The 17,137-nt window shown below is 40.9% G+C and overlaps 1 protein-coding gene across 1 annotated transcript in view; it reads left to right on the forward strand.

The window, feature by feature from the left end:
- The window catches only part of vwc2 (von Willebrand factor C domain containing 2), a 29,440-nt gene extending 12,430 nt beyond the window's left edge, over positions 1 to 17,010 (forward strand). Inside the window, exons 3-4 of the mRNA XM_074646820.1 lie at positions 929 to 1,058; positions 16,174 to 17,010. Coding sequence (XP_074502921.1) covers positions 929 to 1,058; positions 16,174 to 16,325 — 282 coding nt within the window. The 3' untranslated portion in view covers positions 16,326 to 17,010. The remainder of the gene's footprint in view (positions 1 to 928; positions 1,059 to 16,173) is intronic.
- The last annotated feature ends 127 nt before the right edge of the window (positions 17,011 to 17,137 follow it).

Raw genomic sequence — 17,137 nt, forward strand, 5'->3', positions numbered from 1 at the left:
TCCGCCTCCTTACTCGCGGTGTTACCGGCAGCTCAATGTCAAGTCTGTGCTCAGGGAAATGTACAGAAAGCTCTACTTTCACAAGAGACATACGTCAGCCTTTGTGCTGTGCGGCGGGGGGGTGGAGGGGGGTGCTTTGAAACTAAGCAACAGGCAGGTTTTTATGCTTGATTGCTAAGTTCTTGGGCATTGCACTGAGTGCTGCCTCGCTCCATTTTTTTCACAGTGGAGTGTCATGCGGAGGCGCAAGCCTCTGCAATCTACAGCAACGCTGGTGGAATTAACCTTTGCTCTCTTGTTAAGATTAAAGGTGTGTGGCTTCATACAAGTGGCTGCTAAATGAAGCCTTTCACAGGGAACGTAGGAGCTGGATGTAACTGTATACTATCAGCCCCAGCTTTTGTCCCACATTTTGTTCTATTTCCAGAACTACAGGAGCGCTTGGATAACCCATCATTTCTAATGTTTCTGTTCACGCACCAAGAAAATTGGCAGCATCTTTCTCCTGTTTCCCATTGCTATTGATTTTCCTATATCCCGATTGGATGGTGAAGTTCAATTCTCGACTCGGCTCTCTTTGAAATGAGGCATTCATCGGTGGTGAAGCTTAGAAGGATGGGACTTCCTCATAGATGTAGCGTTGTGACATTGAATGCACACTGTATTAAACAAGCCAGACGGGTGCGAGTGTGTGTGTGTGTGTTTGTGTGTTTGTGTGTGTAAATAAAGTTTATTATGTGTCAGAGAGACAAAGACAGCTGTAGAGAACAGTGGAAAAAGAGAGACAGACACAGAGACAAAACAAAGAGCCAGAGACAAAGATAACAAGTAATTAATTAAGAGGGGAAGACTCTTTGTTGTCTTTGTGTACGTGTATCTGTGAATTGTTTATAAAGGTTTTAATTACCATTTCGTCTCTGCCATCCAGGTGTCTCCGTGTGAGAAGTGCCGGTGTGAGCCAAGCGGGGAGGTGTTGTGCTCCGTGGCTGCCTGCCCTCAGACTGAGTGTGTGGACCCAGAGTACGAGCCGGATCAGTGCTGTCCCATCTGCAAGACAGGTGAGCGGTGAGCGTTTCTTTCACTGCGGTGAACACTTTATTCCAGCACAACCAGTCTGCCAGTGGTGGCTGCTGAGTAATTCCACTCAGAGCAGACTAGTGTCAAATGTTTCTGCTCAAGGGCACCTCAACAGGAGTTATGAGGCCAAGGTAGCACGATGCTCATTTTGCTGACGCAAAGCACCCAGCATGCTGCACTGCAGTGTTTGCAGTCTCTTGCCATATCACAGTGCATATTTGAGGTAATGAAATATAGCAATTATGGCCTGTTTTTGTGTAAAACATTTGAGTCATTTTCAGTTTTAATTTCTTATAATTGCTCAGTTTATCTGATGGGAGGCTGACGCTCCAAATCCGTCACTACTCTCTGGTGCAGAGATTTGAGGTCTGGTTGCCTTTTTCGCTGCTAGGGGTTGTAGGTTTGTGATCCTGCTGGTTTGAAAGCTTTGGCCCGTCTGAGAAGAAGAAATTGCGCGGCTCAGAGTCGATTATCTGAAGTTGTTTGGGATGATTCCAGACAGCATGTCCTAGATTATGCTCCCTTGTTTTCTTGGTGTGACTCTAATGCAACATGGCAATGTCAGCAACATTGCTTCCTTCAGCAAAAAGAATGATGACTTGCGATATGTATCTCTGACTTGGAATCTTAAAGTGGCGCAGGGCTGTCTGCTATAAACAAGAGCGAGCAGCAGTCTGCATGAGGACAAAATCTCTATGATTAGAGACGAGCTACACAGAACGCTCCACATAAATACGCTTTATTGGACAACACGACTGCTTATATTATTTTTGAGTAAAACTGCAAGCAAGATATTTTGATTTTCATGCCGTTTGTCATTTACACATTAAAATGATGCACACAAGAGAAACAGAAAATAACGGATTGTGCAAGTTAGTTTACTAAAAGGTTTAGCCTCAAAAGCGACACAAAATATATCAAGGAGATAATTTAACTGGATTAAATACACAAAATGTCCACAAAACGCCTTATAAAGCACTACCATCTACTTAGTTCTTTATAATTACATCCAGAATATCACATTAGGATAATTCATGTATCATTTTTGAATCGTAACGCATTATAAACATTTGCATGTAATGAATTTTCATGACTAGTTATGAATCAGAGGTTGTCCCACTCAAATTAAAAGTCTTGAGTTAGTAGTCACGGAGCGTTTCTCACTCTATTAATATTGGCCTGTTGTAATCTCGGGGAATACTTGTTGCTCCTCTGTTCCCTTTTTTTTTTTTGCTGCTCACCCACTTTTTAGATATGCACATATTGATCATGCTGAAAGTGCTTTGTTCAGAGTTTGGGCAGCGCTCCACATTTTCTCCTGTGAAATGCACATTGGAATTGGTGGGTTACATTCGCAGGCACATCAGTCCAGGAGACAGATGTAGATACAGTACAGGATGTGCACAGATGCTGCAGACGGAAGAGATCTGAATTCAAAAGTCCCACCAAATCCACGGGCCCGTTCAGCCGATAAGGATTTGCAGTTTTAAGATGGCATCAGTCCCGATTACCATAAGATTACCACACATTACCATTCAATAAACAGAGCTCATGGTTAAGACGGCAAGCTACTTGACCACAACTAATGCTGTCACAGTCTGAATAAGAAATACTGTCTGTGAGTTAAGTGGCACTACACCGATTTTACACATTGAGACCAGCTTACTCATCAAGGTTAGTACTCAGCCTGTGAACACAGTTGTATAATGTCTTTTGTGTCTCTGGAGGAGCTCTCTAAACTTGCACTATAACTTGTGGGCGTCTAGTTTGAAATATGTGTGCTCATAACCAGGCAGAGAGTGTTTAATACAGGTAACAGGTATTGTAACCCCACTCCCATTTCTCTTATTGATATCCTCAACGTTCCTCAACATAGAAACACAGGAGTCTCGGGAATGATTTAACAACACCATAGGTTTATCTTATGGCCCTAAGTTTGAAGCATTTCATCTTTGTTTTTGTCAGCCTGGCGTGGCGGACGGCTCTACATAATACAAGAAAAAAGAAGAAAAGGGCAGAGGAAATAGGCAGAGGCTTTGTCATTGAATTTGTTAACAAAACATGGCAGCGTGGTTGCTGAATTAAAGGTACCGTTAGTAGGATTTGGCGGCATCTAGTGGTGTGGTTGCAGATTGCAACCAACTGAGTACCCCTCCGCTCACTCCTCCCTTTCCATGACTGCGGTAATGTGAGCCGCCAAGTGCAAAACCGTGGTAACGCCGTTCTCCTCGCTCAGAGGCCATCCTTACCATAATAACACTACTTTAGGAGCAACGGAAGTCAGACGGCGGCTGGCGGTACCACGGTTTTGCACTCTGCGTGCCGGAGAACTACGGTGGCCTTCAGGTAACGTAAAAATGTGAATGGCCCTCTCTGGAGTCAGTGTTTGGTTTGACTGTTCTGGGCTACTGTAGAAACATTGCGGAGCAACATTGCGGACTCCGTGAAGAGGATCCGCTCCCTATGTAGATATGAAGGGTTCATTTTAAGCCAGGGTGAGCCAAAGTGGGGTGCGGGCCAAAGTTTCCCCACCAGATGTTTCTAGCGGAAAATACAAATTTAGATTTATGTTTAAAAATTATATTACTAATCGCTGTTAATTGTTTTTCATAATCTGAGCGTGGTAGGCAGAGTGACTCTTTGCGCATGCAGGAATTCAGTTTGGCACGAGTGAGGTAACAAAAAAATGGAAAGGCAGAGACAGTGGCAAACGGACAAAAGGCATTTCAATTAAGGGAACTTTGGATCCTAGTACCATTTTGCATCTTAACAATACAATACAATACAATAGTGTTTGCTCTTCGCCCATGGACCACCATTAAGTTTTAGTTTTTGCCCTCCAAGGCAAAAGGTTTGGGCACCCCTGTTCTAAGCTACAACGATTCTTAGTTCCAGGTGATTATACACTAATGAAAACATAGATATGAATATAATATTACAATTCTGCTAATACCCCCCAAAATGTTACACACTGTTCCTTTAATTCAAAAACCCAAAAGTAAATTAATTTAAGCTCCAGATTGTAGATATCTTGCAGAAAATGCACCATGGGAGTTAACTTCTCCCTTAAATTATTTATGTACACAGGTTGTACCGCTGATTTTATATCAAAGAACCAGATATCTCTAACACACAGTTGCTCCTTTTTTGTAGTGATGATTCAACCAGGAGAGTGTCATGTCCAAACAAGCCAACTGTCAGTCATCTAACAGCGTTAAATCAACTTGCGTCTTTGCAACGCAATGAAAAACACTATTTGTCATATTATTCTCCGTCGCACATACACCTGTACGGCCCTTTGCTAAAATTAGATTTCTGTTCCGACATCGTCATGCAACCTGTCAGCTCGGTCCTGCACTCTTTTAGAGTAATCTACAGGAACACAGTGGTATTTATGAAGATGCAGAAATAGCCTTTGGCAGCATTTACACCTCATTTGCGCAGCAGTCAGGCTACAATGTTTTTAAAGCGGCAGCAGGTGAGATTTGTGTGTTAAAAATAAAAAAAATTTTTAGGTTTATGCCAGTCATTTAGACTTCTCATTCCTCCTGCTGGTGTTTTGACATATTCAGGCTGAATATCAGAGCTGTAGTTGAGTATCGTTGTAGCAGAATGTGTTTAACAACCTCTTATTGGGCAGGGAATATTTCTGGCTCTGATTTAATGAGCCGATGGGGGTGTCAGTGTGTGTGTACTGTAAACAGGAAGTGTAAACACTCTCTGTAATCACCAAACATCTCTGTAAGTGTCAGACTCTGCACACTGCTGGTCACCTGGAGTAAATGGAGGTCTCTGTCCGGGGATAATCCATCAAAAACATGTTGCTTTGGAGGCTTAATTGTTCTTTGCATTTGCAGTTCATTTCACGCTTGACTCGACACCTTAAAGTAAACCTAATATGTTAAATGATGAACTACATAGGGGATACCGTATCAAATAATTGTAAGATACATTAATCAGACGTAAAAGGAAGTAAATGAGACATCACTCCAAATGACACTACTGATCTTCCGTCAACTCGTATCAATATCAAAACGATTACACATCGGATTTCACTTTGTCTTTTATTCATGACGCCTCTTCGCCAGGTATTACAAGCGCCTTGATTCAAATGATGAGGATCATTGATTGTCAACTCCCATCCCACCACCGTTGATCATGCAGCGCTCGATACGAGAGAGCGCCGCAGCCGTATCTCCGTGATGAAATACTGATGATGTAAAATAAGGTTACTGGAGGTCGTCAGAGAGTTCCCGCTCAGGTGTTGTTGTTTGTCTTGTCTGCAGATGTTGCTTGAGGCGTAGACAGATGTTAAGACCTCCCAGGAACCCCGACGTGTCACATCAAAGCTCCGCTCATTAATGGGAAAGAATTAAAAAATCAACCAGATGTGTAACGCCACTAAAAAGGAAAGAAAACGGTGTCGTAGAGTTTAAGAGCGAGCATTAAAAAGGTATAAAAAGAGCAGAAAAGTAGAGAAAATGGAAGATTTGGTTTCTAATTCAACAAGTCATGCCGTCTTTTTCCCTCATTTCTCCTGTTTGCCATTTCCCTCACTATTGATTTAAATCACAATGAAGTATTTTCAATGTTTGATAAGTTCATCAAATATGCGCGGGCATTATCTCGGCCTTTTCAGGCATGCAAAATCAATGCTTATGGCAGAGCACCCTGTCTCAGATGTGTCATTCAGCCTGTATGCGAGGAGACACTTGGGGAAGAGCCAGGGGAGGAAGATGAAAGCGAGAGGTATCGCTAACATCCACCCCAGACAGTTGTTCATGAATATCAAAGAACAGCTGTGAATGGAGGCAGGTTCTCATCATTTTTTACTCATTATCTCAAAGCACTGGAACACATTGCAATTAAATGGTTTCATACCCTCTAAAGTTTGTTCGCTCGCCACCGTAAAGTTTAATTAAACAATATTGACTCATGCAAAGAACACCTAAGTCAAAGAGGGAAAACATGCTCTCTATACTTGAAGTGTTATTTTTTTATTTCTACAATATAGGTGTAAATTCTAAGTGTTTCTCTCTCGCAGCATCTGCTTTTGAAGAATGCTCAGCAGAAAAAAACACAATCTATGCAGGAGAAGCCGCGGCTCCCTCCCTCTTGTCCTTTGCTCTTGCAGGGTATCGCCTTGGCAACGCGTGAGGAAACAAGTGGTGCTCTTCCAGACTCAGACAGGGTCAACACTAATCTGGGGGGTTGGGGGGTGGGAGGTGTGATAAACAGCCTGAACCCGAGCCAGAATCACTTCAAATAGAGCAACACGAGACATGGTAGCCTGGTTGCCAAGAGGGTCAGAGACTCATTTAAATTAAGAGAGGCATGATTCATCGAGCGCCTTTAAAGATGTGGCAGGTTGTTTTTTTTAAAGGAATACATAAAAAGAGTGAAAGGGAAGTTGTTTATATGGATGTGAAATGGTTTGGTTTGTCAATTTGAAGCAGCCTTCATCTCATCCTGACAACACAGAAAAGCAGTAGCGTAGCAAACAGTCAATAAATGCAAAAGACGACTGCTCCTTTCTAATTGACTGTTCGCTAAGCCCTGCTTCCTTTAGTTACTGTTGCTACGGCTGTCAAGCTTTCTGTTCACAAATAGTTTACAACGATGACAGCATGATGATAATGATAATTTACCATCGAATTCACAGTCATTTTTTGAAAAAAATCACAATTTGAAACAATGTTTTGTTTTGTAAATCACGTTAGTTTGTCACATGTTTTTTAGTGACGTTTGTGTGACGTTTTTCCTAAACCTAAGTGAGTGGTTTTGTTGCCTAAACCTAACTGCGGACGTTACTGTAGTTTTGTTGTGTGGCGGACAAAAGACACGCAAAAAGCGCGATACACATGACACACAAAAAGCCTAAAATGTGTCCTTATGACACGCAGAATGTTCTTGTAATGTCGTGCTATTTATGCACCTTCCTGTGATACCGGGTTGAGCTGCTACATTTATGATGTAATGCTAAAAAAAACTGCAGCCCGGTCTCCTAAAAATGATGTTCCCAGACGACAAAACTGTATTGTCAATCACGTTTTGAGGGAAACATATTTTGTCCCAGATTACGTTTGGTTTTGACGTTATCACAAATACGTTTCTAAACAAATTCTGCAAAATCTATACTTCTGCGGAAAAGCTTGAGCAGAGCCACAGAGATGGTTTGCAGACTTATATGGAACTATATGAGTCACGCCTATCAAATAAATTAAAGATCGCCTGACAAAGGATTTGAAAACTGTGGGTCCAAATCAGGTGCAAGCGGCCGAAATGGGTTTCCTCAGGAGGGTGGCTGGCGTCTCCCTTAGAGATAGGGTAAGAAGCTCAGTCATCCGTGAGGGACTCGGAGTAGAGTCCTTGCTCCTTTGCGTCGAAAGGAGCCAGTTGAGGTGGTTCGGGCATCTAGCACGGATGCCTCCTGGGCGCCTCCCTTGGGAGGTGTTCCAGGCACGACCAGCTGGGAGGAGACCACGGGGAAGACCCAGGACTAGATGGAGAGATTATATCTCTACTCTGGCCTGGGAACGCCTCGGGATCCCCCAGTCAGAGCTGGTTAATGTGGCCCGGGAAAGGGAAGTTTGGGGTCCCCTGCTGGAGCTGTTGCCCCCGCGACCCGATCCCGGATAAGCGGTTGAAGATGGATGGATGGGTCCAAATCAAAAAGTAATTACATGCTACACAAAATCCACCGCAGTAATATATATGCCTGCCGCACACGAGAAATAAGAAGCTTTGTTTATACTTGCGCGAAGCAACGAGCAAAGGAATTAGCCATCTTTCTATTCATTATTATTATAATTTTTTTTAAGATTATTTTTTTGGCTTTTGACCTTTATTTGACAGAGACAAAAATTCAGAGGTGCGTGACCAAGCGCTGCAACAGCTTTACACACAATACGTGATGATGTCATTTTTGGCTCACGCACCCTTGCACCGGGGACACTACGGCGAACGTAAACCAAGCTTCAGTCCACACAGAACGCATAGGCGCACAGCCGCAGGAGTATGTCAGGCATAAGTCCGCGTAGGGAGGAGGTTGGTGTGGATGGATGGGTCAAACAAACACAGGACTTTCAACAAGGACACTGCTGTTCGTGTCCCGTGTGAAACCAAAAGTCAACGTTGACTCATTTTAATGTTACGCTTAACGTTACATACTTCAGTTACATAACAAACGTACTTATTTTAAGCCAAACTATGATCTTTTACTAAACATAACCTAGTGGTCTTGTTGCATTCTTATTCTGTTTTGTTACAATTTGTACAAAAAGTAACAGAGAATGAGTTTAGTTGTCTGGGAATGTAATTTTCAGGAGACAGGGTTGAAAAATGAGGCTAATGCTGCTTGTCCCAGGCTTAAAGGTTGCACCCTCTTCAGCTGATGATCCATAGAGGACATGAAGATAAAACTGCAGCATTGTTCGTGTACTATAGAGGGGGAAGTTAGTCCTAATGTTATAGTACAATATTATAAATATAAAACGTAATAAGGATGTTATTTGTTCTAAGACAATGCTCCAATGTTTGCATTTTCAAACACAGTATGCCTTTCTTATACAAGGGAAACTAATTTGAGGATGAAGAATACCTGATGAGTTTGGCAAACGTGCAAATTGTTTCGCAAACAGTTAATAACAGAACGATTGCTTCTCTTTAAATTGTTAAGTTACTTCAGTATACAACAAACATACTGATGACCAGTAATGAATTCAGTATGAGGTGTCTGTTGTAACATGTTACACAATGTTGGCCATGATGTAATCAGGAATAATAACTGAAGCGTACTCTGATTTATTTTTTCAGATAAACTGGTAAAGTAGGACATTTTGCATCATTCAATGAATTCACTAAATGCTCTCTTTCTTTCTTCATTTTTCACCTTTTGGTTTAATTCTTTCATCACAGCTATATTTTATTATCTAAAGGCAATTTTCCATGGAGAAAAGGTCGTTGTGATGAAGCTAATAATTAGTCACACAATGTCTTAACAATTAGAGTACCGCTGGGTCACTGAGGTTTTTCAGCTTCGGTTTGTTCATTTTGTTCTGAATGAAAGTCAACGTTAATGTGACTCCCGAATACATTTTTTCACAATACAGAAACGGAGAGTCAGTAACGGGATTGACGTCAAAGCTTTAAATATACTGTTTATGAGGTTGAAGTAAATCTCTCAGTGAAGTCTGACACCTGGACGCCGCTGTGATGGCTGGCGAGGGTTTGTGGCTCCGTCCCTGTGAAGGACATCGGTCGTGACAGTCGTGCCTGTGTGCAGCTGGGTTGTTCAGCCACAAAGATTATCAGTGGGCGCAGTCGCCGCAGACAACATATGCAAATAAACATTCACATGAGGTGGCACTTCATTAAAAAAAACTGCAGCTTTGATGCGTGGTGGTTCATATTTAAAAGTCCGAACCAGCATCTCTGGAAGAAATTATTCATATTGTTATAATCATCCCCTCAAAGTTCTCCCACTTCCTGTCTTTCCAAAGCAAGGTCATATTTATTCTGCATTTATAATGCAAATGTACTCAAGAAATGCATTAAGATGAGTGATTTATGCTATTCTTCTCTTTCCATTACCTTATAATGGAGATCTGCAGGTTTTTCTTTTAACATCTCAGAATGTGTGATGATCGGGATGTGTCCTCGTTTCCCTGTCCATTATCTGGCGCTGATACGGAGCCAAACGCCACAGGTGCTAATGGCCATGTTTTTCACACGCTGCCCATGCCAACTTCTAACACGCTGTAGTGACAGTTTGGGTCCAACTGTTCATGCACATGCACAGTCCATTTGTCTCTGCCTGTTGTTGAAAAGCTCTTGTGAAACCTGACGTGCCTATAAAAACCTCTTTCTGCCACAGGGAGTGAGAGGCAGAGAGTGATGGAGAGACGGGGGGATATATTATATTAATGAAGCAATGACAAAAAGGTGGGTGTTATATGAATGGCAGAATAACAGGGTGACAGCAATGAGCGAGCTCAGTGGCGCCGCATCCATGCATTAATTAACACAGACGAGTGTCATGCTACTGTGAATGACAGGCTGTGGTTTAATCCCAGCTCCGGGAGGAAGTGCTTTTGATATATTCTGTAAAGTGCACGGTTATTTTTCGCATTTTTCTCTCCTAGCATATCCTTGACATATGCGTCTTTTATTCGAGACACTGTGTTCTAAATGCCGCTAATGATGATGAATCAGTAGCGACAGCCGCCCGGGCCACAGGATGAGTTGTTATTCCGACAGGGTGTGTGCGTGTTCATCTGAAGACTTATAAATGTGTTAGGGTTGAAATTTTGACAGGCCTCTGCAAACTGTTCACATTGATTGATGTGCCAGTGCGCTCCTCCCGGGTGCCGCCGTCCAATGAAATGTGGTGGCTGCAGCTGAGAGACTCCCCGTTTATCAGCATCTTAATTATACAACAGAGTGGCTCAAGACCTTGTTAGTCTAAAGAAAATAGCCATTGTTATGCTGTACCTGATGTTGGGGAAGCAATTCCCGCAGTGTTTATAGTTTGCAGTGCGACTTCAGAGATAATGGATGATTTATGAGCTCTTATTTTTTCCAGCCACTGGTTGAGGACAGAGGCACTTTCACAAGACAAAAGTCTTCCCATCACACCCAGTACCAAAGTCGGTAATAGGTGATGCAAGGAAGACATTTATGTTTAGTATTGTCGGCTTGGCAAGTGGATCTTTCTTACTTGCAATGTTGACGGATGGAACAGAGCAGCAAAAATAAGCCAGGCTCCAGTGGTACTTCATTTTTTTTGCACGTCTCTTGGCGGCTTACCGGGCTCAACTACCTTCAACATCAAAATTTCCATTAGTGAGATCCAATTTCCTGCAAAATGATAAAAAAAAGAGAAGTCCCTTGGGGTGCACTTCAGAACTATATTAAAGCACTGTGTAACAGTGCTTAATTTGGTTTTTATGCACAATTCCCACTCTGTGCATTCCAACCTTGAAGTCACACTTGCAGGGAGGCTGCCTTCAGCAAGATTTCTGCTTTACTTGTGTGGAATAAAATACCTTTGAATACCTCTCACGTGCACATTGAACATGGAATCAAATTTGTGAGTGCAATTAATTAAAACTCTGGTTAAATGTCTGAAACCCACAACAAGGCAGTGAAGGATATAATCATGTGAATCGGGTCTTTAAAGGGGACCTATTATGCTTTTGTGCCTTTTCCCTTTCCATTTAGTGTAGGGATACTAATTCAGAATCTTTTTAACTGATAACCGACCATCGTTAAAGGCAGGGTTGACGATGTTCTCCGGTATATACTATTTGTTATATTGGTTGAAGTGGTCTTTACACCCCGACAGCGATCCATTACTTAAGAGCTCTGAAAAAGGGCCGGTAAAGAGCCGTCATCTGTAGCTGCTGTAGTCCTGTAAAAACGTCTACCATTCACTGCCTCGTGGTCCAGTTGGAAAGAACCAATCAGATGCCTCCCTGCCTCCCTGCTCGTGCACCCTTTGCGTGCACCAGCCTGAACTCAAAACGCGTCGCCACCGCAAGTTTACCAGAGAATGGAAGAGAAAACTCAGCCAAAAGTAGCACTGCCACGGTTACTTGTCATGAGGTAGCGTTGTTGAGTTTTCTTCCGTAACGTGGTGATGTCACCAAGTAACACATTTGCATAATACCTGCCTAGCAGCTACTTTGGCTCGCCCTCAAACAAAGCTAGTTAGAGCGGAGCTGGAGCAGAGTCCAAAGAGTTTGATTTGGCTAACCAATCACAGACTGGGCTTTTTGGAAGGGCGGGTCAGGAGCTCAAACAGAGCGTTTCAGACAGAGAGTGAAAAGAGGTGTTGCAGCACAGCCAGTATGAGAAAAATTGAGTGTTTTTTGAACATTAAAGCATGTAAAGATGTTCGAGAAGAAACCCAAAATACGAGTATACACCTGAAAATAAGAATAATAGGTCCCCTTTAATAATTCAGAGTAATCCCAGGATGCATCTCTTTCTTGACGGGAGCTCGGCCTTCCAGCGTGAAAATACTCCTCTACATAAACCATGAGTGGTGACTCAGTGGTCTGAAGAGCATGGTAATGATGGCCAATGGAAAATCTATTTTGATAAGCAGATAAGTACATATTGTGCTGATTTTATGGTCGATTGGAGGGGAAAATGTCAGAAACAGCTAATGCCACTTTTAAAAGGGACCCCAGTCAAAAAGTCATTTTCTTTATGTTAAATGTGAATGAAATCCTGTCAGAAAATGTCCACTGACGCCAGCAGGAGCCTGCTCACAAATCTCAATGTGTATTTGTATTTTTTTTTTCAGTGCCTCTTATATGACTATTTTGGGAAACAATCAATGAAAGCCTCAGACGTGAGAGCCTATTTTCCACTGAGAGAAATGAAATGAAGGGCGGCGCATTCGGTCTCTCGTGTTCATTCTCTTCTTTGACTGCCTGCACTCCAGCAACAACAGGAGATGTCTAACAGCACTGAACTCCATATGGGAATGTGGACATTGCAACAGATATATGGCGACTAAAAGTAGCAGTAAAACAATAACTGAAGTCCTGTCCTACTTTCCATTAGCTTGTGTCCCATTGGCCTTCGTTCCACAACGTATTTTCACATAGAGGGCTTTCTTTCATCGGTCATTGTGGAAAACTGAAATATGCAGCTGGGTAACTCTGCTCATATCCTCTTATATCTTATATACATCTACTCATATATCTAAATGAATGTCTCTATTAAAATGTTCCCACTTTGTCAGAGCATTAATGTAATTCAGCTTAAAATGTATGTAATATTTCTTGTTGAAATTATGTGGTACTCAGATTTTATTAGCAAGAGCAGTTGTATAATTTAGCCTTAAATCCATATTTCAGCTTTTTGGAAACACCAATAAAATAAACTACAACATGCACCGTTGAACGAAGGCCATAAAAGCCTGAATGGGGCTCTGGGCTCTGTGTACTGGTAACAACCAGAGCCAAATAACCACAGTTGTTGAGCATGAACGTTTGGCAAACTTAAAATGCAAAGAACAAACTCTGGTCACAATAAAAACCCAGGCATTGGTGCCTTTCAAAAATAAGCTTCATTCTTCATACCCTTTTTACAGCACTGTATCTAATAACACACGTTTAACTATTAAAAATGTGTAATGGTCAATCTCAGGCCATTTTGTATATATATTTTACAAGGTTACTAAGTGGAAGATGGTTCATATGAGTAACAAGGTTGAGTTTTTAGCACAGCATTAGCAAATACATGATCTGTAGCCACATCACATCAATGCTAAGAGCATGAAAACACTTAGCACCGTCAAATGGTTTAACAAAAGTCTCATTAAAAAAACCATCTAAGAAATAACTTAGGACTGTACGTTGAGATTGACATTCTCAGTCAGACTTACAATATGATACAAAATACAGAAAATAGAGTAAGAAATATTTGAAAAAGATATCATACTAACAAAGATTGATATATTACTCACTTTTAACAATTCCAATTTTTCAGCAGATGAAACTTACATAATTAATTTGATTAATATCTTAGTAAAATATTATATCCATAAAGTGATATGGCTTAAAAAAAATACCCTCCTTTTATATTTTAAATTGACTGATTTTAAAACTTATTTGACGACTATTGAAAACTTAAAACTCAGAAATTATGAATTGGCAAAAACTATTAGATTATTTAGACATTTCAAATTTACTCCAATTGTTTAACAGACCCCATTTTTTTGTTATTCATTTATTTCATTAATATTATTTTGTTATTTGTTGTATAATTCATTTTATTTTTATATTTTTATAATGTGAAATATATTTACTACAATTTTTATAATGAAGAAACGGAACATGTATACTCTGTGTAACAACTGTATTAAAATTTCTTTATAAAATAAAAATAAAAATTACTTTTGGTCTTCCCAAATAATACTACTTCCTGTTGATCATGTGACTTGTGTAACAAGACTGAGTGAAAACTCAGACACTTTTAATTAGCCAGAAACACTCTTTATCAATAATGTCACTTACACAGCAATTCCCAGTGCGTACATTAGCTACTGTTAGCCACCATAGGTTACTGGTCACACAAGAGGGAGTGTATAATTGGACTGCAGGGTGTCTTTAATAGTTTATGAAGTCCGCTTTTCATTTGTAAGAGAAACACTGTGTTTTTTCTCCTTTCAAATGTTACACAGTCTCACTTTATCTCAACTAACTAGCTGCCTCCAATCTGTGCACTGGCATTTGTTCATTTAAAGACTCAACATGTTGGTGGTTGTGGCAGAGGTTATAAAGTGTCCCCCGGCACTTAGTGAATGTGAAATAAAATGTTTGCAATAGTACCATGTCTGGGTCAAGGCATTGATTCACAGGTTATTTGTCCTGATGTTTAATGTTACTGGTTTATCAACTAAAAAACAAGCAAGATGTTCTATTCACACAACTGCAGAATTTGCACCTGGGTCCAAACTGACAAGGGCGCCTGTGAATTCATGGATTTCAAACTGATTGACATCCTTTGAGCAGCACAAAGGGATGTGACTTTGAATTGTGTTCAGTCCTTAGAATGCAACTTTCCACATTGAACAGTGCCCTTGGTGGGTCTAGTCGCAGAAGAATAACAAGTGCAAGTGCAACCTCAATGACACTGGTAGACTATACCAACATAAGGAGGAATTTTCTGGTCTCTGTGTCTGTACGCAACTCAGAATTTGAACAATAAAACACTAACAATCATCAAGTTTCTGTTCATTTAGAGCACAGTTCCCACAGCAAATTAAATTCAGTGGGCAACCTCCAGGTCTGAAAAGTGAAGCCAATGCAGAACTGCATTAAACTTGCATTCTTTCTAATAGCCAGCAGGGGGCGACTCCTCTGGTTGCAAAAAGAAGTCTGATTGTATAGAAGTCTATGAGAAAATGACCCTACTTCTCACTTGTTTTATTACCTCAGTAAACATTGTAAACATGAGTTTATGGTCTCAATCGCTAGTTTCAAGTCTTCTTCAATACAACATGATGTTCATTTAGTAAATTATGTTGCATTTAGAGTCAAATAGACCATAAAGCAGGGGATGCTTTTGAGTGTGGCTACCTTGTGATTGACAGGTCGCTAACACGGCGTTGTCCGGTCTGGGAGTTGTCCGTGTTTTCGTCTTACAACTTTAACCCTTTCACAGTGTGTTTTCAGTCCATGAAAGTTAATATTAACATTTTGGTCACCTAAAAATGTCTTATTCAGCGTTCGGTTGTACTTAGCTCCACCCTCACGTGTCACTTCTGGTTGCGAAAAAATAAGATGGTGACGGCCAAAATGCCGAACTCGAGGGCTTTGTCCGAAATCTCATACTATGCACTACATACCCAATATGTGTTCAACATACTTCTTTCTAAATAAACAGTATAGCATATATCTTTTCAGACGCACTTAGCAGTAATTTACATCGTCACTTCCTGAAAGCCTTCTTGCCAGTTGGAGACGTGTAACCATGGTAATCCGTGCCAACCTCGTGTCACCAAAACGAAAATTTGTGAGAATCAAAGTCTGAACTAATTTTAAAAATATATTATGTCTATCAAAGTGAAATCTTATACTTACACTTAAAGCGTTATCAAGTAGTAGAGCTGTCCGTCAACGTCTGTTATGGATGTTGTTGTCATTACAGCATTGCATTGTGGGATATTTATTTGCATACTGTATCTTTTCACCGGAAATAGTTTGCAATTTGCGTACTATTGGTTTCATATAAGGTTTCAGACATACTCTACCGTTTTAGTGTATTAAATAGCATAATAGTGTGGGATTTCGGACGCAACCGAGGCTTCAAAACTGCAGTCCACAAACCAACGGGTGACGTCACGGTGACTACGTGCACTTCTTATATACAGTCTATGATTAAATCAAAGGAGCAAAGCACATCATGCATCTTCAGTGTTCAGAGTCTGACCTCAATAATGTGACATGTTGCTGACAACACAAAAGAAACCCATTAAAAATATATGAGGCTAATGTGAGATTCCATTTTGAGAAGTATTATCAGGCTTGTTTTCTGTTTTGCTCTACACTTTCTCTGTTTTTCTCGTACCATTTACAGGGCCAAATTGCTACGCGGACACATCAGTGATACCGGCCGGCCGAGAGGTGAAGATTGATGAGTGTACAATCTGCTACTGCACATACGAGGAGGGCACATGGCAGATTGAGCGTCAGGCCACCTGCAGCAAGAACGAGTGCCAGCGGAGCTAGAGACTGGCACGCCGGTCAGAGGGGACATTGGCACGAAACACCAGCGCCAAGCCGCATGTAAACTCTCGGCCTTTCGCCCAGTCTACCGGACATCAGGGTCGGACAGCAGCCCTCGGGCATTTCAGCATTTATAGTCACTCCTGTATTACTGAAAAAAAAAAGAAGCTTTTATGAAAGTTTATAATCCACACACAGAATATCTATTTATCTATGTATTAAATTATTTATGAATATACACAAATATAGGAGTCATTAATGCTGAACTAGTGAACAAATATTTTTTATAGCCTCTGTATTTTATTAAGCAATGTACTGGACCAGAGGTCAATAAAACAGAATGTATAGAACACACACAGCTGTCTTTGGAGGTGAAAACCTCAATATGTCTCGACATGTGGTGCCACCCGACAAATCCTGACACCCGTCCCTCTACCACCAAAGTGCAGACTAGACTACGTGATCCATTTCAGAGTGATGGGTAAAGATTTGCTGTGTAGGACGATCAAATGCAGAGTTAAAAACAACAAGAAAACGGAAGGAAATTGAAGAGGACTTGACTGTTTCCTGATTTCTTTTTTTGATGTTCAAACGTGTTTTGATTTGAAAGTGCTTTTTTGTATTTCTCTTGGTACCGTGTGTTCATGTTTCAAATAAATACCAATCTTCGCTCTATAAATGCTCATAATATGGTACTTTTCAGCTTTAGATCTTCATCTTTGAGGATGGTGTTTTACATTTACACACTTCCAACTGAATAAAATGCAATTTCACTTGAATCAACAAATGATACTGAGATGGAACGATCAACCCAA

This window comes from Sebastes fasciatus, chromosome 9 (assembly GCF_043250625.1).
Source record: "Sebastes fasciatus isolate fSebFas1 chromosome 9, fSebFas1.pri, whole genome shotgun sequence".
In the NCBI taxonomy this organism is placed as follows: Eukaryota; Metazoa; Chordata; class Actinopteri; order Perciformes; family Sebastidae; genus Sebastes; species Sebastes fasciatus.